The sequence below is a fragment of the Cynocephalus volans genome, chromosome 2 (assembly GCF_027409185.1).
Source record: "Cynocephalus volans isolate mCynVol1 chromosome 2, mCynVol1.pri, whole genome shotgun sequence".
In the NCBI taxonomy this organism is placed as follows: Eukaryota; Metazoa; Chordata; class Mammalia; order Dermoptera; family Cynocephalidae; genus Cynocephalus; species Cynocephalus volans.
In genome coordinates, this window is record NC_084461.1 from 130123746 (window position 1) to 130145936 (window position 22191).

At 44.2% G+C, this 22191-nt stretch overlaps 2 protein-coding genes across 4 annotated transcripts in view; one reads left to right on the forward strand and one right to left on the reverse strand.

Annotated features, from left to right (window-relative positions):
* Window positions 1–292, forward strand: part of STK32A (serine/threonine kinase 32A) — a 76564-nt gene extending 76272 nt beyond the window's left edge. The window contains exon 12 of the mRNA XM_063087188.1: window positions 199–292. Within this exon, the coding sequence (XP_062943258.1) occupies window positions 199–292 (94 nt within the window). The remainder of the gene's footprint in view (window positions 1–198) is intronic.
* Window positions 293–8003: 7711 nt separating this feature from the next.
* Window positions 8004–22191, reverse strand: part of DPYSL3 (dihydropyrimidinase like 3) — a 114363-nt gene continuing 100175 nt past the window's right edge. For 2 of the 3 annotated variants that reach the window (XM_063085329.1, XM_063085331.1), the window contains exons 8-14: window positions 20129–20249; window positions 16193–16349; window positions 15372–15513; window positions 13730–13900; window positions 12294–12473; window positions 10166–10331; window positions 8004–8755 (exon numbers count right to left, since the gene is read on the reverse strand). In XM_063085329.1, the coding sequence (XP_062941399.1) occupies window positions 8667–8755; window positions 10166–10331; window positions 12294–12473; window positions 13730–13900; window positions 15372–15513; window positions 16193–16349; window positions 20129–20249 (1026 nt within the window). In that variant the 3' untranslated portion in view covers window positions 8004–8666. The remainder of the gene's footprint in view (window positions 8756–10165; window positions 10332–12293; window positions 12474–13729; window positions 13901–15371; window positions 15514–16192; window positions 16350–20128; window positions 20250–22191) is intronic. The other variant, XM_063085330.1, reaches the window with a different exon arrangement.

The window sequence follows — 22191 nt, forward strand, 5'->3', positions numbered from 1 at the left end:
TTAGCCTAGCATCAAGTTTTTGCTTATGGGCAGGGCAGAGAAATTGGAATTTAAACATTTAAAATCTATGATGTTTTTAAGCTTTCCTTGGCTCATACCTCTTTATATAAATTGTTGGGCTTAATGCTATCATTTCAAAAGCTTAAACCTTTTATTTTCTTTTCAAAGAATAAAACCCTCTCTTTTTTTCCTTTTAAGAGTAAAAAGGGACTTTAATAAAAGGCAAGCAAATCTAGTCTTGGAACAAACCAAAGACCCACAAGAAGAGGATGGCCAGAATAACAACTTATGAAAGCCTCAGAATCTTCTTTTTTGGGACATTTCTTGGTGCCTCTGCCTTGAATTTCTGATTATCTGGTCAAGAGCTGATGCTGCTTCTTGCCCCTCCACACCTCATGACTTAGAAAATGTGAGAGAGAATCTTTCAAAGGAGGCAGCACAATGCAGTGAAAAGCACTTCTGGAATCTAGTTCCACCACTAAATGTCTGTGACCTTGAGCCAGTCACTTAGCCACCATCTCTGCTCCAGTCTATTCATCTAAAATGAGAGGGTTATACTAGATGAGCTGTACTCTGCCTTTTTAATGCTACAATTGTTATTCTAAACAGCTTTTGTTTTTATTTTAAAAGTAGAATTTGGGTATAGGGTTGTATTTCCACTTCTTCTAATTACCCAGTGATGAATAAACACGTGGACATAGGTCTCACTGAGGCTCTTCAGAGCTAGAAAACTTCATAAAGAGGTCAGAATCCCCAAGCCTGGTTGCATAGGAGTAAGGAATTCCATCACAAGAAATGATTGGGGCCAGATTAAAAGTAACATGGATATCTGAGGGCCTTCCAGTGGTGTGTTGGCACCGGCATCGCATCAGCTTATGTCAGCTACAAGAGCCTACCACGCACATCGATTCCCTACTCCCTGTGGGATGTGAAGTTAGTAACTTGAAATTGGGGATGATGGGAGTATTTACACCAAGGAGATTGGCAAATGCTACAAATCAGGGTTGTTGTTTCCTCCTTGCAAGCCAGTTGCTAAATACTTACCTTCTTCCAATAAGCATGTACTTTGAGGGCTAATTGTCCTCTAAAGATTAGCAGAGATCTATGTCTGGCAAGGATTAGAAAACAATATTGTCACACTGAGAGCATGCTCACTTTGCAGCTCAGTGAAGTTGCATCTGACATGGGGGTTACATTCCAAGTTAGAGGTGAATTTGGAAGATAGTAAAACTTACCCCTTGAAAAATTCCTTAAATTACCCATAACAGAGCTTTTCTCAGTGAAGCCCAGTACAATGAGTCACCCTTCAATAATGAAACAAGTTACTGTTTCTGTTTTGTTTTGATTTTGTTCTTTATTTTTGGTCTCATTTGGCTAATAACAGAAGAGGTAAAATGTTGATGAATTACACATTTCTTTATCAGTAGAATTACACTTAGAACAGTGGGCTGCTCACACATCTGAGAGGTCAAAGTTCATGGAGACTGACTAAGGGAACAGCAGTACCTTGTCTCCCCTCTTGAGCCTACTGCAAGAATGGTGGACAGAATTGCCTCGTTATTTAAAATATTATTGATGTCTCACTCTCTTTTTCTTTATATTTTATATATTTACTTGCCAAGCATAAAGCCTAACTCACCTTAATAAGATATGCAGATGATATAATTCTACTGTACTGATACTCAGAAAATCTTTGCAAAAGAACTATTTTTGGCAACCCACAGATGTCACTGGGTAGAGAGTCCAGAAGCGAGTAGGCTTGGTGGGGGATTGTTTCAACCTCCTGGCTCCTCAGATCACCTAAAATTGTTTCCGTAAGTCTTCACTTATGGAGAGTACAGGCCTCACCAAGATGGACTAAGCTGATAACCAGGAAGGCCAGACTGATGCCCATTTGGGAAACCAGACAGGTGGAAATAGAAGTAACAGATATGGCTGCCTATTATACCAGACATTTCCAGAAAGTAAGGTCCCATGGGGGCAACTAAGCATGACTAGAAAGCCAGACCTAAACTTTAGCTCAACATTTACTATTTTCTCCTTAATGACCTAACAGGCCCAGAATTTCTGGAAGAACTGTGAAATAGCACTTCTGTACTTTAAGAGGGATCATATTTTTGTTAAAGAATTAAAAACCAACTCTTTTGTTCTGTTTGTTTGATTCATTTTATCTATAGTTCTCACATGTTGTCTATGGTATTTTGTTCTTCTCCAAATTCTACAAACTCTAAGCACTTTCCCTGACTCAATTTCAGAGAGGGGGATGGATAGAAAAGAGCAATAAATAATAAGAGGGTGACTGGATTTTGCCCCAGGCTGGTAACCCCAGGCGTGGCAGAGGTTGCTTGCATGTTTATCAACTTCCATCTTTCATTTGTTTTGATTCAAGCCCTGATGTGCTGTGGACTTACCTCTCCCATCACCTGGTTCTTTTTGCTGTAACCTTGTTTGCATCCTTCCAAAGGAGAGGCTTTGGAAAACTTTTTTGCTCTCATACTTACCAAAAGTCAGTGACATCATCAGGGTCTCCATTGTGAGAGTTCATCATTTGTGTCATCATACATCTCTACAATTTATAATGAGATAGGAACCCATACAATCTCAGTAGTCTGAATCCCTAGTTTTTATTTCTACTGAGCTGCTTCTGTGCCTAAAGCACTTCTGTGGGCTTTCAGGAACTATAGATGCACAGATTAAAGAGCACCGTGTCAGAGAGTAAGATGGATTTCCAGTCCCAGACAGGTGACACACACACAGTGGTTCAAGTTAGAAAAGAGAAAGGACTGGGTCTGACGGTGTGGAACAACTGATTCTAAGTACCTCCCACCACAGTGCATTTTAAACATGAGAACAAGAAAGTTTTCCAAAAAAGAAAACTCTTCCTAAATCCTTATGGTGATTGCTAGTTGTTGAAGTCAGATCCTTTGGTTTTATTCTATAACTTGGTTTAAAAGTTAATATCTCACTAGATGGAACATGTTTCATCTAGATTCATGACAACTAAGCTCAGGGCTGAGAATTTTAGAAAACACGGTGACTACTGCATCCTGTTGTCTGGAATTGCTGGCATCTTTTTCTCTTAACAGCTTCCTCCCTTACCTGTATGGAGCATCCAGAAAGTCTGAGCAGGTTTTGGAGATCAGAAGCATCCTGGTTAGAATGCCTTGCACTGCAGCAGGGCCACCCACATCCATTGTGTTCGTAGTGACCTCTAGTGGACGGGTAGGGTAGCTGAGCCCCGCGACCTTGGCCACGCTCCTAACTCTGTGGAAGGAAATGCTCTGCTAATGGCTAACAGACCTCCACAGCAGCACTGGTTTCACATGAGGTCATTGCTAGGGCAGGAATGAACTTCAAGCAGCACAGAGCACTGCAAAATTAATTACAGTAATCTAATTAATTAGTGGTTAGGCTTCTTCTGATAGGAAAGATTTATCCAGAGATGACTAGACTTCCTATCATCATAGCTTTTCTAGATTGAGTGGATGAATAACTAGAAAGAAAGAGTATTAAGTAGCTAGCAGGGACCATTGTTGCTGATTGTGGCTGACACAGTAATTCTAAGATTTTAACTCTTCAGAAGCTGAACGAAAAGGAATAAAAAGCATCATGAGTTTGTTTCAGTACCTGCTTGTCCTTGTATTCTGTCTATCAAAAAATCCTGTTTCCTACTCTGTCCGCCTGTGATTACTGTTTAACAAGCTCAGCGTGTCTGACTGTTAGTAAACATTGTTATTAAAAATCCAAACGTCAGTTATCTGTGCTGTTCTGAGCAGGCAGCTGATCTGGCTGTCCTTGAATGGGAAACAAGGGCTTCTGCTGAGCTGTAGCTTATGTAATGCAAATGTGCCTGAGTGTATTAAAATGTCTTCTGTACACAGTAAGCTACTGACCCTTCTTTGTCAGTTGTGTGTATACGTGTGTGTATGTAGTTGTTTCCCCTAGAGGTAGAACTGGGGGTGCCCAAAGTTACCTGTTCTTACTCTCATTCCCTGTTGTGAGGATGAACCTGAACAGAGACAAGCTGGTATGAGAGATGATATTCTGCAACTATGGAATGCAGCACAACTTTACTGACTGATGTATAAAAAACTAAAAACCTGATCCCTCTAGCATTCACACCGCAGAGAACACAGCCCCAAATTCCAGTTTCTGCCTTTTACTATGACCTCAAGTCCATGGATAGCCCATGCACCTCTTTATCAACACTCTGCCCTCCTACTCAAGGTCCTGTCCCATTTCGTATGCCACAGCAGCAGGTGGATGCTTCAGGACCCATAATCTAAGACAGGAAATAACAGGCAGCTCTGAACTCATGCATCTGGAAGGAACTTTTGCCTTAGGAGTGAATAAAGGGACTTTTCAACTACTTCTCAGACCCACAATACCTCAGCAGCCAGCAAGCCGCTGGCTCCCCAGGCTTGTCCTGAAATAAGTAGGCTCTTGCGAGTTTTGTGGGCTCTAATGTCCTGCATGCTAAGTACCCTGTTGCCCAGGTCATGTGAAGTGCCCTGTTGTGTTTCCAGCAGCCAGCTGAGCAAAGGACAAGATCTAGGTTGTAGATCGTGAAGTGTGCCAGCCTTATGTATGTGATGATCTCACTTTTGCAGGTTGCTTTGGGACTTTCATCCCCCATCTCCTGCTCATGGTTAGTGTCCCCTTTGCGATGGGTTGGTGGTAGTACAGCTGAATCCAGAATGTTCTTTGGAACCAATGTGTTCTTGTTATTCCTATTCAGTGTTCTCATTCCCTACCTGGTCAGATGTGACTTCAGCCCCTGAATACCTCCAGCCCACACAGGTGTGAAAGTCAGTCAATGTGTATATTTCACCAACTTTTAAAAAAAATCACTTCATACCTTTTAGAGCCCTGCATCCTGAGTTCATCTTAAGTGCTGACTGTTCCCTTTAAACCCACTCTAATCCTAAACAGAGCTCAGTTGCTGCCTTGATCATGAGCAGGGGGAGATGTTTCACCAATCCTGAGTTTGAGCCATAAAATGGACTATGAACTTAAGCTTATTAAACATCAAACACTGACCTGAATGTGTGAAATAATTCTTTATGTGCTCAGAGTAGCTTTTTATCTGGTTTCTGATCTCCTGTGTTAAAAGGTATAATCACTTTCAGTATCTGTAATGGACTTAGATTCAACCCGAATGGTAATGCCTTCTACACTGATACTAAATTTGCTAATACATAGAAAAAGCCTTAATCATTCTTCAAAATTTCAGTGATGGTCGTCAAACTCTGTGGCCAAAACACTAACAACTCAACTTCAATGGAAAGGCAGAAACCAAAAAAAACTTTTTCCCAGTATCTCTGTCGTCATCAGATCTGCCCCCTCTTCCTAACCATTTCAATTTGATTCTGCAGTTTTAATATTTAGGTGAAATAGCACATCACACAGAGAAGAAGACTGGAGGACGACGTTGGTAATTTTACAGTTATTTTAATAATCAGGTTTACATTAACAGTCACTTGATGAACTTTTTTTTTTTTCCTTTAACCTCAGCTAAACTCAAAACACAGTTTTCTTCACGGTTCAAACCAAACAGCTCTTCATGTTCCAGAGCTGCCTCACAGCTAGCACAGATCACAGGGAGATTTACTGTCTGTCCATATTCACCAGACATGGAACTGAACATCCACACACCAGTTTTCAAAGAGGGAACTTACAGTGAATGCTGGCTGCCCGGGACAGCCTGTGTGTGTATCTGGGACTCGAGCTGGAGCTTTCCAGGAGGGAGGGCCTGGGGAGCTTGTGGCAAGAACCAAAGTTGGGACTCATCCACCCTGTTGGAAAGGGCTTCTCAGGGTGAGCAAAAGTCTAGGCTTAGGATTCAGGCTTTTGGAGAAGATAATGATTCTCTGGGTATAGTCATATTAAGGTAAAGGCCAAAGGATGACTGAACTTTGAAGAAAATCAATTTTCAGGATGACTCTAATCCTACTAGTTTCAGAAAATTTAGAAGCAAAAGAAATATCTCTGCTGCAGTAGCTGATCTAACAGTTCCACAAATACCTTCTCAGCTACCCAAGCCTGTGGCCCTCTCAGAGAGAACTCCAGCTGACTGCCATCTGGTTTTAGAAACAATGGGAGAGGTTGGCGGAATGGCAGGGCATCCTCAGAGGAGCCAAGCCAAGAGTTGTAAAGACAAAAGAAAGCTTGGGAGCGAGACAGAGCCAGTGTGCCTTCCTGCACTTGGGCGAGATGCCAGTGAATTCAGAGAGAGCCATAACTCACTGTCATTTTCTTCTCCTAAATCCTTTGCATGGGGCTGTTTGATGTGTCTTATGGAATGGAACAAATTTGAATATAAGTTTTAAGTCACATGTGATTCGGTACTCACATAAGGAACATAGTGGGAGCTTTCTAGGAATTCTCAGGAATTTCTACGCTTGGAAAGGTACCAATGGTAAGTTTAAGGAAGGGAGGCTTCCTTAGATAATGTTGCCCATCCTGAGGGCTTCAAGGGTTGTTCCTACAGCCTGGGAAGCTTATGTAGAATGTAGTTATGGTTGAATGCTTAACTTCAGAAATCCCAAGTGCAGTGCACATCACCAATGTGGCCCTGGAAGATTTATTTTCATGGCATGGAGAAATGAGCTGGACTCAGGGCAGATGGTGCAAAGTGGATGCTCAGACTAGACTTTATTTACGTGTCTTTTCCTCCATCTGGTGGTTATGGCCGGGACTGCAACCTATCCTGAAGCACAGAATGCCAATGAGGTATATGCTAAAGATCTGAAAAACTCCCTCTACACATAAAACTGTCCTTCTGAGTTGTACGATAGACTCCCAAATCTTTGAATTGTAAATTAAGAGTTACAGTTTCCCTTTTACTTAAGTTTTCCATAAAAGAAAAGCACCAGGAGAGCCTTAAAATAGCAAGATTCCCTATTAGGAGGGGAACTAGTCTTTTTCATGATTAGAACAGAAAGTACCTTGCTAGGAGAAATCCTCTCACTTGACTATTTCCAAATTCCTTTGTTAGCCTATGTTCACTTTTCTCTGGTCTTCACCTTATTAAAACCTACAGTCAGAGAGATAATGGTTTTCCTAAGCACTTAAAAGGTGTCTGAGGCCTGCTCTTCTCTTCAAAGTACTTAGCACCAGGCTATGGGTTCTACCAGATGGGTCCCCCAGAGCACGGAAGTCTGATCCCAGGTCAAGTATATTTTTCCTGTGTGAGTGTCTTGGTTCTACAGATCCTCGTCTTGCTCACAGAACTTTCTCCAAAACTGAATTTTCAGAAGTGTTATGATAGGGAAATTGATATTCAACTCTGACAGAGAACGTAGATGCACACACTTCTGCTAATTTCCTCTCTGTGCCCCATCGAGAAGGTGGAACCATGTCATCTCTACTCACCTTGGGAGAGGTTAGTACCCGAACAAAAAGTTCCCCCAAAGGATCTGCTAATGGGAGAGGAAATGGACGGTTTAGAATTGAAAAATGGAACCAGGGCCATAAAATATGCTCCCTCTGCTCAAGGTTGGCTTTCCCAAGTCTCTGCTTGACTCCTGTATAATCCGAGATAACCTATTAGTAGTAAAAGTTAGGGAACACCTAATAAAATCAACTTTCCAAAAAAAGATCCCATTCCATCATGAATGTGCCTGGATTTCAGGAGATCAAGAGAATCAAATAGTGGCAAGAAAGGCCCTTCATTCTGCCCCATCTGAGCCAAAATCCTAACTCGGGATGCCAGAAGCACACTACTCTTCTTGGTTTTCAAAGACAGGAGGGTGAGCAGTGACCTCCCGTGTTTAGGGGGAGGCATATTTAAGCCATGGCCACCCTCACCAAAGGGCCTGTGCTGTGTGCCCTCAGCTGTTGCCTTGTAAGAGCACCAAAGAGACAGGGAGGGCAAGAGGAAGAGAGGTGTCATCTGGTCCACCCTGTCTGTCCTTCCCATCCCAGGGAAGAGGAGGATGTGAAAGCAACACTAAGAAAGAGGCCCGAGCAAACACTGGCACAATCAAGCGTGGAAGAAATGGTTGGGTTTTGGCATTTTAATAAAATGTTCAAAGAAACAACATCTACCAAGAGGGGACACGACAAAGTTCAGAATCCAAAGACTGCCTGCCTTCTCCAGACCCCAGGAGACCATGATGAAGTGGCAGCTGCCACACGTGGCCATCTTCCGTGGAAATAGACATATGTCGTCAACACAATACGCAACACCCCCTTCTGCTCACCCGGCCCACCCACCTCCCTCCTGCACGCCCTACACCAGCCCCTCTGCACCCTTACCTTTCTCTGGGCTCCCACCACCCACTCACCCCAAATAACTTGTGTCCCTTTTGTTCATTTCCCTGACATACCAGCTTTGTCTGTCCCCTTGTCGCAAGATGCAGCACTACACACGCTCTCAACACTATAATATAGCAGACTCCTTTACCTTAGTGGCCTGTCTGATCGCATGCATGTAAATGGGGGAAGAGGTCAAACAATTCAAGGCTATGCATAAACAGAAACAAAGCAATATTCGTAAAGCTAGGCAAGCGAGCGTAACATCAGAGAAACATAAGGCTTGAGGCTTATTGATTCTTTAGATCGCAAATGTTTGGATTCACTTTCCTTCTTAAATATCGGTGGACCATTTTGGCTTCAAACAAAATCACTTGTTGCTTCTGCCCCTCTCTTTGGGGAGGGGTTGCTTAACTCAGGGATGTGATGTTAGAACGGCCTCCGGGGGGCGCCACGATGCGCTTGCTGGCTGAGCGGACCCCCTCGTCTACTTGGGTGCCTGTAGTTGGAAATAAATTCCCAGGGAGAAAAAAGGGAAAGAGCAGTGTGAGCAAGAGAGAAAATGGGTTGATTTCAAGAGTGTAAATTATGTGCCTTCCTGACCTCATCACTCAGGAAACTTCCATTCCAGTTCTGTCAGGTCTTCTAGACATTTCATATCCCACCCACACCCCACCCCCTGAAAACTACCCTCTGCTAGGAAAAGCCAAGTTCTTCCCTGGATTTCATTTGACTTTTAGCAAGATAGTAACAGTAGGAACAGCGATGATTAGGACATGAGAGAGAGCTGTTTACAGTCATGGCAGCAGGCCATGTTTAAAAAGTTTAACACTGTCTCACGGACTTCCCACCACTGTGGTTTGAGAGAGGTACGACTGTGCCTGTTTTACAGAGGAGATGACGGAGGTTCTGAGAGGTTAGGTGACTTGCCCAAGGTCTCATAACGTGAAGTGGTGATGGGCGTGTCCTATGGCTGCAGCACAAAAGGAAACACCGGTGTGTGCTTGTGTCCATCAGAAAGGAGCCTCTAAAAGCCTAAGGATTCAGGTAGCTGGGGAGCAATGACAGATGGCAAAAACACTAACAAACGTCCTGCGACTAGATCGTGACCTCTGGCAGTTACCTGAAAACTGAATCCTCTTGCTTTGTCTTTCTCCCCTGTGTCTCCCTTATCTCTTTTCTCCAATTCCTTCTCCCTCTTTTCTTCCCTATACACTGTGATTTTCCCTTTCAATATCTTTCCTTTCTTGTTATCTTGCTTCCCTCACTCAAAAGTTCCTTACAGGGATGCAAAATTTACATTTATTTTTCCCCATTTTGAGACTACTGGCTAAAGAGTAACCGAATAATTGTTTTCTATTCATATCAAAGTTCTTAAAGAATAGGCAAGAGTAACGGTATGGCTAATGCATGGTAAATGTTCAGTCAGTGGTAGCTGTCATTAGCATTATTATTACTGGGGAGGGGAAAATATAATAAAAATCCTAGGTTAGAAGATACTGCAATTTGAGCATTAAAATAATCTGAGCTATCTTTTAACCCAGACAAATAAAGAAAACACAGTATGTTGCATAACTCTCACAGTCTAACGTAGAAAATCCTTATCAATTCATAGTGGAAATCACCTCCCCAGTCCCCAGCCCCCACCCCAACCAGGTCTGATCTCTAAGCAGAATTTGTGATCATTTAAACCTGATCTTTAACTTGACTATGCCTTGTCTTACTTTTACCCCAGGACCCCATGTTCATTCAGCAAATCTTCCTGCTTGCTCCAGTAACATTCTCCCTAAACATGATGCCAGCACTGGGCTGGAAAACATATTCAGGTTGAGCTCCTAGGATCATCCTCTAGCCTTAGGGCCCTGAATTTCTCCCTCTTCTTTCCTTCCTTGATGCTTGTCCCACTCACCTGAGAGGCTAAATCCAGACTGATGGAGATTCCTCACAGGTGGGTTTGGCCGAGTCGGAGAGCCCCGGGCAGAGCCCGCGGGGGTGCCCCCTTTGGGGGTGGTGGTCAGGTCGAACACAGGCCCATCATACATGCCCCTCGGGACGGCATGCAGGTCTGCCATCTGCTGGCAGAGAAAAGCACATCAGTCATTCATTCAACGATGTAGGGTCTGTTCCTGGTAGCACAAATATATCAGTGAATAGGGTGTGTGTAGGGGAACAAGGAAGTAATAATAGTAATAACAAAAAGAATTTAAGGAAGGGAGAGGTAGAATAGATAAACACAGGAGGGTGTCACGATAGAGTGACAATGGAGGTGGTCAGCAAAGGCCCCTTTAATTAGATGAACTTGATCCAGTCAAAGGACCTTAGGGGTTGGGTTTGGGAGAACGAGGAAGCCAGGGGCTGGAGGAGGGTGTGGATGGCAGCAGAACCAGCAGAGGGACTAGCAAGTGCAGACAGCCGAAGGTGGGAATGGTGTGGAATGGAAGAACCGCCGGCACAGGGGGAGTAGAACGAGCCTAAGGGCAGCATCCAGATGAGGTCACAAGTGTTGGCTGGGAGCTCCACCCTCACACTCCTTGGTGCAGATCAGGGTTGGCAGGCCTTGAGATGAACGTCTGTGGTCTGACCCACTGACCTCTGGCTGTGGCTGTTGACTTGCTCTGGGAGTATGGAGCCAGCCAGCAGCATCAACCAGTTGTGTGCTGTGCGAGGCCTTCGGCCAGGCGCTGGGACTTGTGGTCACATGAGACTCCTCAAAGGGGCTTGCAGTCTATTAGACAGCACTGCAAGACCACCCAAGACAGGCAGCACACAGCCTCTGCCTGTTTCTTATCATTGGCCAGAGGCGAGGAATGAGGACACGCTGCCAGATGAGCCTGACAGGACAGGACGGACCATCATGAGACTCCAAGAAGTCCTGCCACAGAGCCTTCCCTCTCTGTTAGTGATGCAGGTGCAGGCACAGAAGCAAAGCTCATCACACCTGTAGATGCTAAGGATTCTGGTGGGATGGTGACTATATCTGTCCTCCCCAAACCAAGAGCTCTAGATTATCATTATCTTCTTGGTTCCAGAATCTAAGTTACATTAATAGAAATAAAGAGTCGATACTAAAAGGAGTGTGAGTTTCATTCTCTTCTCTATTAAGCCAAAACTGGAGTGTGGAGCTCAAATTTCACAATCCCAGGGCTGGTCTAACCTTGCTCTGTGGAGTCCTGAGGTTATAGAATGGTGACCTGGACACTGGTGAGAGGAAGAGAGGAAAAATGAAAAGAAAGTTCTGGAGGAGAGAACAGACCTATAGTTACTAGAGGTGGGAAAAAGGGAAGAGGGTTAGGGAGTCATTGGGTAAGCGGCACAAAGAATAATTACGATTTGTAATGATGAACTTGCCAATAACATTGATTTGATCATCACATACTATACTGACAGTCAAATCTGTACCCCCTAAATACGTATAATCAAAAATAAGTAAATAAATAAAATGTTTAAGGGGGAAAAAAGTGCTAGACGACCTCACCCCTAAATCAACTAGAGCTACTCAGTTTGTTTTATACATACAGTATATAAAACATATGTGTATGTACACATACGTGTGTGTGTGTGTGTGTGTGTGTGTGTGTGTGTGTGTAAAATCAGGGACATAAAGAAGATTTTATTTGAACCACAACAGCTAAAACTTGCATGTCTGCCCCTGTGGAGTAACACTGGACAGGATGGGTGGGTGTAGACTGTTGATTCTTGTTTTAAGCCTTTAAAAGTAATATTTTTTAACATTTTTATTTTTATAAAAAATATACTGACTTTTTTTTGAATTATTCAAATTTTAAATTATTTTAAATAAAAGCACTATAAAAATGTGTGGAAAATCATTTGGAAAAAGGCTTTCTTTGGCCAAAAACTTTTCAAACCCTCTTTTACAGTTCATTAAGTCTGTGCAGTTGTTCTTTGGTATGAGATCATTGCTGTGAATTTCTTTGTGAGCATCTAGAGAGCAGCCCCCTTCCGATCTCCTGGTTAGTGTCCCTGAGCCTGAAGAGAGCACAAAGCCCCTGCCCTACCTCTGGGATCCTACTGCTTACCTTCCTCCTGGCTTTAATGCGCTTGTAGACATAGTCAGAGAATGGGCTGCAGGGGATGAAACGGCCGGCCCCCTGGGTCACATGTAGGTTGCCGTCTTCCAGCATGATCTTGCCCTGGCAGATGACAACCAGAGGAGCCCCACGGAGCTCCATCCCTTCAAAGATGTTATACTCTGCAGCCTAGGAACAGGGGTGAGGGCAAAGCCATGGTGTGGGTGTAAGAGGAGAAAAAGGAATGCAGTTAGTTTAGGATCCTGCCTTCAGTGTCACTAGGAACCAATTTGTCCACTAAGCCAGGAAAAGTTCACAGTGCATCTGGCAGCTTTTAGGGGTGGAAGGCACCAGGAGACAGATGCTTGCTAAGTAAAGACTGGACTTCCTGGCAAAAAGAAGGGCCCAATCTTTATCAAGGTCCTCAAGTGGAAGTCAATGTTTGTCACTGGTAATGTTCAAAGAGAAGCTGGATAATAACCCTCAGGGATGTTGTACGCGGCAGTCTTGTATTGAGTGTGTGGGCAGAGGGGTTACATGGCCCTTAGGTCTCTATCAGCTTGAAATTAAATAACATAAGATGACACAATGTTTAAGCATAAGCCATTACCACCCAAAATGGGATTTCTACCTACCTCTCTGTTTATTCAACAAGTGAGAGGCATTACTGCCAAGCAGTTAAGAACATCAGTTTGGAGACAGGTTGTGTGGGTTTGAATGCTATCTTTATACTTATTTGTTGCATATATTATTTCACTTCTCTGTACCTCCATTTCCTTATCTATAAAATGGGGATATTAATAGTACCTACTATTATAATAGTGAAAGACCATTATGGAGATTCAGTGAATGAAAAGCACAGTGCCTGAAACATAAGTGCTTAAAAATACTCATTAGCTTTACTAGTAAGTATTAAGCACTTTTTTTTGTCAGATACTGGGCTTTAATTACGATCTTCCACATGAAATTCTTCATGAGAAAGTCATCAGTGCTGTTCACCAATTATTTCCCATTTTTTCTCCTTCCAGGCACAAGGTCTTGTACTTCCCGCCTTCCTGCAATTAGGTACAGACACAGATCTGGCTCTGGCCAGTGCAGTGTGACATATGCCCTTCCAATGGGAACACTTTCAGAGCCAGTGCACCATTTACCATGTCCTGTTCCCTGCCTCAGCAATCATGGGAGCGTCTGTAGAAGGGGAGCCGCTATCACCCTCTGTCCCTGAGTGACTGGGATGGGCAGAGTCCTTCTGCTGACCCAACTTTGGAAAGTAGGAGTGAGAAATAAACAGTGGAGGTTTTCAGCCACTGAAATTCAGGGATGGGTTGTTATTGCAACCCACCCTCGTCTGCCTGCCCTGGTACACCACATGAACCCACTTCTCCTGACCAAGCTCCTTGCATGCAGTCTCCATTCTACGCCACCCTTGCGGGCTCAAGCCTTACAGACTGGTGGTTCTTGGCAGAGACGATCTTCACAGCATCTGGATCCCAGATGACCAGGTCGCTGTCGGAACCCACAGATATTCTTCCCTTGCGGGGATACAGGTTGAAGATCTTGGCAGCGTTTGTGCTTGTCACGGCCACAAACTGGTTTTCGTCCATTTTCCCTGTGGCCTATTGAAATACAAAAAATTGTATCTATCCATCTGTATGTATATCTACATCTATCTATATCTATGCTGGACTTCTGAACTCAGAGGACGATGACCACAGAGGCCCAGAAATACAAAGAGGGACCTCCGAGGTGGTAGACACAGAACCTCACCCAGAGAGCTAGAGAACCGGCTGGGCTGCCATGGCTATTCAGGCAAAATGGAAAAATGCATGGTTTAAGATGGAAGTTACTGCTCCTGAAGTATGCATTTTTTTCTGGATATGTACATACACTTACTGATTTACTCCTTCTACTTCCAAAAAAGATTAGAGTTCCCAGTAAAAAACAAATGGGATCATGATCCCATTCTTTTGATATATGTTTGTATTTGTAGGTGCATAGGATAAATATGGAAGAATCTCACCCAAATGATAACAATGGTTATTTCTGGGCTGTGGAATTATGACATACTTTTGTTTTCTTTCATGTGTGTTCTTGTCTGTGGTTTCCAAGTAGTTCTTTGTAAGCATTTCTGTTAGAAATTTTTAAAATTATATATTTTTTAATAATTCCAGATAGTGCCAGGACAAATACATACATATGTTCGTAACTGCAGAGCAGTGTAAGAAAGTAAGACAAAAGCTAACCTTGTGAGAGAAGAGACAAAAACAGTTATACTTTCCATCTTCTCCAAACAAAATGCCTAAGAAAAGAATTGTGTTTTGAACCTAGCTTTCAGTTTCCTGGGAGCCAAGAAGAAAAGGGACACTCAGTGGATTACACTGTAGATGACTGAGGGATTAGTTCATACACATTCTATTTGGCTCTGATATAAATGTCTTTAGGGTTTTTAAAATAAAACATATGGAAGTAATCAACTTAATAATGAGTTAATTATTAATTTTAATAAAACCTTTGGGAGGGTTTTCATTTGCATGGCTATTTCTTTTGTCAGCCCTTGTGATGTCTACAAGGAAAATACAATCAAGACACTTTGCCAAAAGACACTGATAGATAATCACTTGGATAGCCTGGATGACCACACACTCATAGCATCCTTGAGGAGCAAGATGACTTTAGAATAGGTCAGACTCATTGCTTATCATTTCAAAGGGTATATCCAGCCCCTTCAAAAGAAGCCATAAAACTCTCCAAATAAAAATAATTAATTCACTATTATTTGAAGTACATAGCATTCATGCAATGAGATGAAGGAGTATATGTCTGGTTCTTAGTCCTGAACAGTTTAGATAAGGAGGCCTCCTCAGAATCCTCAGCCTCTGGATTCATCATTCCAGAAGGTAAGGTTGTAAGCCACCTGAGCCTTTTGGTTCCAGAGACATCTCAGCAGGTATGAAACCTCCTCTGCACCCTGAGCATCCACACCAGGGTGGCACGGAGCAGTGCCACTGTCTTGGTTGGTGGCAGGAGGCTCTCATCTAGCCCATGGACATTCTGGCCCTGACCACCCTCCATGAATCAATCCCTTACCACGGCCTTGTCCCAGATGACAGACATCCGCTCCTCCACTCCGTTGGTGCCCTCGGGAATGGCTGTGAAGTTGTCCTTCCCAATTGCTTTCTGGGCAGTGCTGAAGGTGCAGTGGGCACTTCCAGAGAGCTGCAGATCCCCGCTGATAAAGGAGAAAAGCTCCACATGAACAGGAGAGCTGGCCCGAGGCACATGGGAACACACAGCGTCTAGTGTGAGGGTTTGGAGTCTGACTACTTGAGTTTGGAAGCCCTCTTCTACCTCCTACTAGCTGTGTGAGCTTGGATGAATGTCTTCCCCTCTCTGGGCTCAGTTCCCCATTTGGAAAGTGAGCAGGTAGAATCAGATCATCTCTTCTGTAGTAAAATAAAAGTGACTCAAATGAATGATTATATGATCCTACATGTCCACAGAGGGCAGCAACAAATGAGTCTCCCAGTGATTTTGGTTAGGTGTCACCATGACCCGTTTTTTGGACTTAGGCAAATGATTTAGCCTCTCTGACCCTTGATTACTTAATCTGTAAAATGGTGGTAACAGTGCCTCAATCTCAAAGTTGTTATTATGAGGAACAAACGGGATCACGTATGTCGTCTCACCATAGGGCTTGGCATGTAAGAGGTATTAACTGCCATTATCATTATTAATATCATTACTGTATTATTGTTTAGTTTCCTGTGCTTGAGACTGCAGGATTCCCAAAGTGTTTTTTGCACTGCAGACTCTAGACTTGCTGATGGATGGGACTGCTCTAGTCCTCATTCCAGCTGGCCCTAAGACGTTTCCTCAAAACACCTGCTGCATACCATTCCTTCACCAACCTGGCCAGCAAGGAGTTGATGTAGTCTGGAGTGGTCGGGTCAGGGCTCAGAGGTGGGGATGTCACAAATGCAGCTGCCTTGGCCCAGTTCTTGCTCCAGTAATGGGTTCCATCTATGCCGAGGCTGGCAGTAATGGGCTCACCAAAGACCACATTTCCTGGAAGGGGTAGGAAATAGGCGTTGGGTTTGCATGAAGCATGTGCTGTACTGGGCCCGCCTATTTAATCATAGCTCCAAAGCCTACCCAAGGCTGTGGCTCCAGAGTCAGGAAGACCTAGGTTCAAGTCCATACTTCTGCTTTTCCTAGGCCTCTGCTTTTGTATCTTCTAAACAAGAATGATTTTGTATTCTCTAGATTAGAAGAAGCCATTCGTTGTAAGATGCAGTGTTAATTCTCTAATTTCAGCTCTTTACAATTTCCTTCTACTTTTCTTGGTTTTTGCTTCTTTTTGGGGGGGGGGATTTGGGGGAGCAGCTGGCCAGTACAGAGATCACAACTTGAACCTTGGTATTACCAGCACCACATTCTAACCACCTGAGCTAACTGCCAGCCTGAGGTAAAAGAAAAGAAGAGAAAAATATACATTGACTACAAGACTCATCTTCATTTCAAAATATTAAAATGTGAGATATATAGTCTTAGATTTGATGAACTATGATGGCACCTACTTCTCAGGTTTGTAAAATGAAAGGATTTGGCATATGTGAGGAGTCTGGTACACAGTAAATGCTCAGTGAATTTTGGTTTCTTTACCTCCTACTCTTTCCATTATAGGGGTTCAAAGCCCCAAATGTGCCCACACACCACTGGGGATTGCTAGATCCTCCTGTTACAAGGACATGCTTTTGTTCCACAAAATAAAATCCATTCCTGTGAATCAGAGGCTCTCATGACTTTTTTCGTCATGTTTGTTACTCCTCAATTTCAGGGCAGGAGTGATTTGCTCAAAGACACTCAACAACCTGGGACTCATCAAAAATGAGACTAGCTTCTTGGATTCTGTGTCAGAAATTACAGGCTTAACTGCCCAAACCATGAAGAGGGGAGAAAGGATATTGGAAAATACACTGATCTGAGGTTTTGTTGAGCTTCTCGAAGAAGAGATAGTGACACAGAAGGCAAATGCTATCTCATAGAAAGTTGGCTGGTACTAAGTTCTCTATGACATAATCTTGGGTCAAAGATGCCCTGTAGGGCTGGCCCCGTGGCGCACTTGGGAGAGTGCAGCGCTTGAGAGTGCAGCGGCGCTCCCGCCGCGGGTTCGGATCCTATATAGGAATGGCCGGTGCGCTCACTGGCTGAGCGCGGTGCGGACGACACCAAGCCCAGGGTTGCGATCCCCTTACCGGTCACAAAAAGACAAAAAAAAAAAAAAAAAAGAAAAAAAAAAGATGCCCTGTACATCCCTGGTCTTCTGTCTTCCAGTCAGAGTTTCACACAAGGTAGCAATCTAGAAGGCTCTATGGCCAGCATTTTAAATAGGTTTTGCCTTGTTTCAACTCCAATCAATTGATAACGGTTGTCTAGAATTCAATGTAGGGAAGAATTCTAATAATGCTATGTTCTCACTAGAAAAGACTCATGATTAGTAATGTCTGCCATGGGAAAAGAAGGAAGCCATGGCAGTGACTCACATATGACAGCCATGCTTTTAGGGATGGTAGTAGAAAGGATCCACATTATTGATGAGAATTTCAAGAGCTGTCCAAAAATATTTACTGAACTAGCATATAAAGGACCACAAAGAAAGACATGAGAGTCAAGGCAAGCACTTAACTACTAAGAGAAATACAACCTTAGATGTGGAAAAACTTTCCGTGTGGACTATCTTTAGCATGGAGAGTAGAATAAGCAAAAACTGTAATTCTACCTGGGTTTGAATACCAGCTCTCCCAGCTGGGAGATCTGGACAAGTTGGGCTTCAGTTTCTTCATCTGAAAAAGGGTGATAATAACGCCTATTTCTTGAGAATTCTACATGGTAATAAATTTGAAGTATTTACCTTAGTCCTGGGCAGGTAGTTGGTCCTCAGTAAACTGTAGCTTTCTAATATTAATTGCAAGCAGCCGTGCAGAATTACTAAAGAGCACTGGTGATTGGTGATGAAACCACATTGGGACTTAAAGTGTAAGCTGGTCAGGAGGGAAGAGTAAACCCTGCTACACTGTCTTCCCGCTTGAAATGCTCTCGACTCTTTCCCTGAGAATGACAGTCCATGAGATGTTTACTGGCTTGCATCTCAGCAGCCAGTTTTTCATCACTGAAATAATACCTCCCTTCCACCCTGGAGACACAGCTGTGCTAGTTCTCCTTGCCAGAGAATCATAAGCCAGAAGGCTAAGGGTGAGGAATTTTCTCCATGAAGTCTGAAATAAGACCAGCATAAAACCAAAACACCCCCTCCTCAGGGGCCCTCAGGTCACCTTGAGAATGTGTCCCAGACAGGATGGAGCAGTCCACAGAGGGTGGGAGGGTGGCTGTGGGAAGAGGGGTGTGTGGCAGGGCAGTGGGGTCCCCACACAGTTTTCTCTTCTTTCTTTCTTTCTTTTTTGCCTTTCTCCGAGGATGGGTAAGGAACATTGGGCTGCTTTCCTGGTTCTCGCCCAATGACTCACACCCAGCGGAGCAACTACACCATGTCACTTGAAACATTTAAAGTTGAGACAGAAAACAGCAGGCTTACTGTGAACACAGTAAGGCAGGAGATGCCCCAGAACCTGCCAGCTAGGAAGACTGTCTAGACAATTAGGAAGGTTCCCCTCCCACAAGAAAAGGGTTGTTTTTTGCCAGAAAGCCAGGCAGCTAAAGACTCAGCTGTCAGTCAACTGGGACTATTTTTAGCCACCCCAGTCACCCACACAGAGTTTTACAGACCATTTTGGTAGATGAATCATTCATCGTGGACCTGTCTACTGCCAGAATGGGTATGAGCACACAGTGGTAGTGATCACACAACCAAGCCCAGTACATCCTCTCTCACAACCAGGAACAGGGCCCTGCAGAAAATAAAGCTTTGAAATGGGAGCAAACTTTAGCTAAGCACAAGACAAGCAGATGAAGCCCAAAGTAACAGCAGTGGAGAAAACAGGCAGAAGTCAGAAGGCAGCAGGGACAGGGCCCTGTGTCCTGAAGGCCATGGTGGAAGACATGCTTTGGAGCCCCATTCAACACCTTTTCTAAAATAACTTGGCTAAGCTGTATGGCTCTGGTGATGTGACCCTGCCCCTGCATTCTGCCCTCCATCTTGGCCAGATTCTACCATCCCCAGGACAGTTGTTGTCCAGGGGTGAGCACATGACCCACGCCAATATAATCACAGTGTTGGTGGGGACTCTTGCTTGAGTTGCTGGAAAAGACGTCTTCTACCTCCACATCACCCTCCACCAAGAACAGAGGACAACAGGTGCCTCCTGGCATCTATTCTTGTTTACGTTCATCCTGAACATAAAGCCAATGGAGAGAAAAGAGCCAAGAAAGGAATAAAAGTAATAGAGCCCTAAGACCATGGTTGAAACCCCTCCATCTGGCCATGCCTGAAACACCTACAACCAATCATTTACTTTTGTTTGTTTGTTTGTTGAAGCCAGTTTGAGCTGAACCTTTGGCTTTTGCACCCAAGACAATCTTAAATAATTCGTAAAACTTAGATAGTGTGAATTGAAAATTTAAGATCAGAAGGGGGAAGAAGGTACACTGGGTCGCAGAAGAACTGATTCAAGCTGTGCTATCTTGGGCAAACCACTTAACCTTCCTGAGCCTCAGTCTGCTTACATGCCAAGTGGGTGGGATCCTGGGATCCTGCCATCCACACAGGCTATGCAGAGGGTGTGAGGCAATGAGTAAGATAGGCACCATTTATATTATACAGGAAGACCAGGAATGGAAGAAGCCACACAGTGTGTCAGGGACTCTGAGAGCTTGGGAGCAGAAATCACCTTTTTTCCTGGCTTGTGAGATGAGGTCAGCTGCGCTCTTGCTCATGACCTTTGTGATGTAGAGAGGGCAGTTGGTTTGGCTGGCAATGGTGATGGCACGGAACACAGCCTCAGCTTCCAGCTGCAAAAAGAGGTCCCCAGGAATCAATACGAACATGAGCCTCTCAAAGTTGCCACTCCATCCACCGCCCTCCCCTTCCCCCACAACTGGGAGAAGGCAGAGCTGAGCATAGTTAGAAGCCTAGAAGGATCTGGAATGAGACAACCTGGATCCGCATCTCAGATCTACCACTTCCTAGCTGTGCCACTTTGCTTAGCTTCTCAGTGCCTCCCTCCCTCACCTGCACAATGGAGGTAAGAAGAGGCTAGCATAGGCTTGTGGTCTGAGAGCAATGCCTGGCACCGAGTAAGTACTTAACCAATGTTAGCTAGAATGTTCCCTTAGTCTGCTTTCTCCTTTCCTTGTAGTTAACGCAAAGGCTACATCTTTGAATACAAGTCTTTGCCCCCCCGTCTTCTCAGGACAGATTCTCTGCAAAAACACAACTACAACACCATTATGTCTAAAAGGCGCCGTGGTCCCTCAAATCCTTTCCTGCAGCAATGGGTGGTCAGCAAAGGGTTAATTCTTGGAAGCATTTCTTATACAAATAATTCCCAGGCTTTTCAGCACAAAGACTTCTTTTATTATTGATCTCTTCCATCCCACCCTAATGTAGAATTCATGTTTTCAAATATGCTAGCCAACTCAGTTATAGTTATTAAGTAAGAAGTAATGAGTTTTCCCTTATTTTATTAACAAAGTAGGGTCTGAGAGTTCAGGCTCTCTCAGATGGCCTGGGTCTGAGTTCTGGTTCTGCCACTTACAAGCTGGGTGACCTCAGGTACATTTCACAACCTCCCAAAACCTCATTTTCCTTGTCTGTAAAGTGGGGATCACAATAGCGCCTGACACTGAGGGCTGTTGTGAGGATTAAATGAGTTAATCCTTGTAACGCAGTTACCCCACTCCTGGGACAAGGCCAGTGTTCTTTGAAGGGAGGCTATTGGTCTCACTGCTGATTACAGTTTCTAACCAGTTGAGAGTCTGTGTTAACTGCCCAAAGCCTGAGTTAGTCTAATTCAGCCCAAAGCAGAGACACTGGCATTTTTCCATTCAATCAGCAATAGTTCCTTTTTGTACGGATATGACATTCTGGTTAGCCTGTGCAGCCCAACACTTTAAAAAAAATACCAAAAATAGCTTGCAGATGCCCAACAGTTGTATAATGCAAACCATTACTGCCCATGGTGGGTGTGGCTCAGCAGACAAGCGCTAAGAACTTGGCTGGCTGAGCTGGCGCCCCCAGGCTGCACTGTTTCATGAGAATGAGGCCCTGGAGGCCCCTGACCACAGGTCAAGGCAAACACCTCTCAGAAGCACCCAGACTTCCATACTCGGGGCTGCCTCTGTGCCTCGGGCTGGTTCCAGCTCTCTGAACAGCATCACTTGAGATGGTGTCTGGGTGTGCTCTGAACTGAAGAGGGGCTGGCTCCCTGTGCTCATTCCTCTGCCTTCAAACCTATGCTGACCCCGTCAGTTCCCCATGACCTCAGTCCTGGCCCCTTTGATCTCATCCTCTCCCAGCACTGCAGGTTCTTCAGCACTTTTGACAACATGACTATCTTTGGAAGGTTACATCACCCTCCATCTTCACCCAAAAGGGCTTCCAGGGCTGTAGAGATTTGCAGCTGAGAGGCTTTTTTTTACTAAAAAGGAGACGGGAACAGGGAGGAGGGTGGGGGGGGGGGTTGAAGGGGCGGGGGGGGGGGGTGAAAAAACAAACCAAAGAACAAAAATAGACTTTGTTCTGAAATCCCCTGGCTGCTTCTGAAGGAATCTATCTTGCCAGCACATCTCTACAGTGACCAGCATTTAAGAAAAGTTTCACGAACAGTGCTGATTGTCCTGGCCTGCTCACACTGTGTAAATGATTTTCCAATCCTTCAAACAGGAGTGGCCAGTGGCTTAACCTCCTCGAGCTTCAGCTTCTTTATCTGTGCAGTAATGCTAACCATCGGGA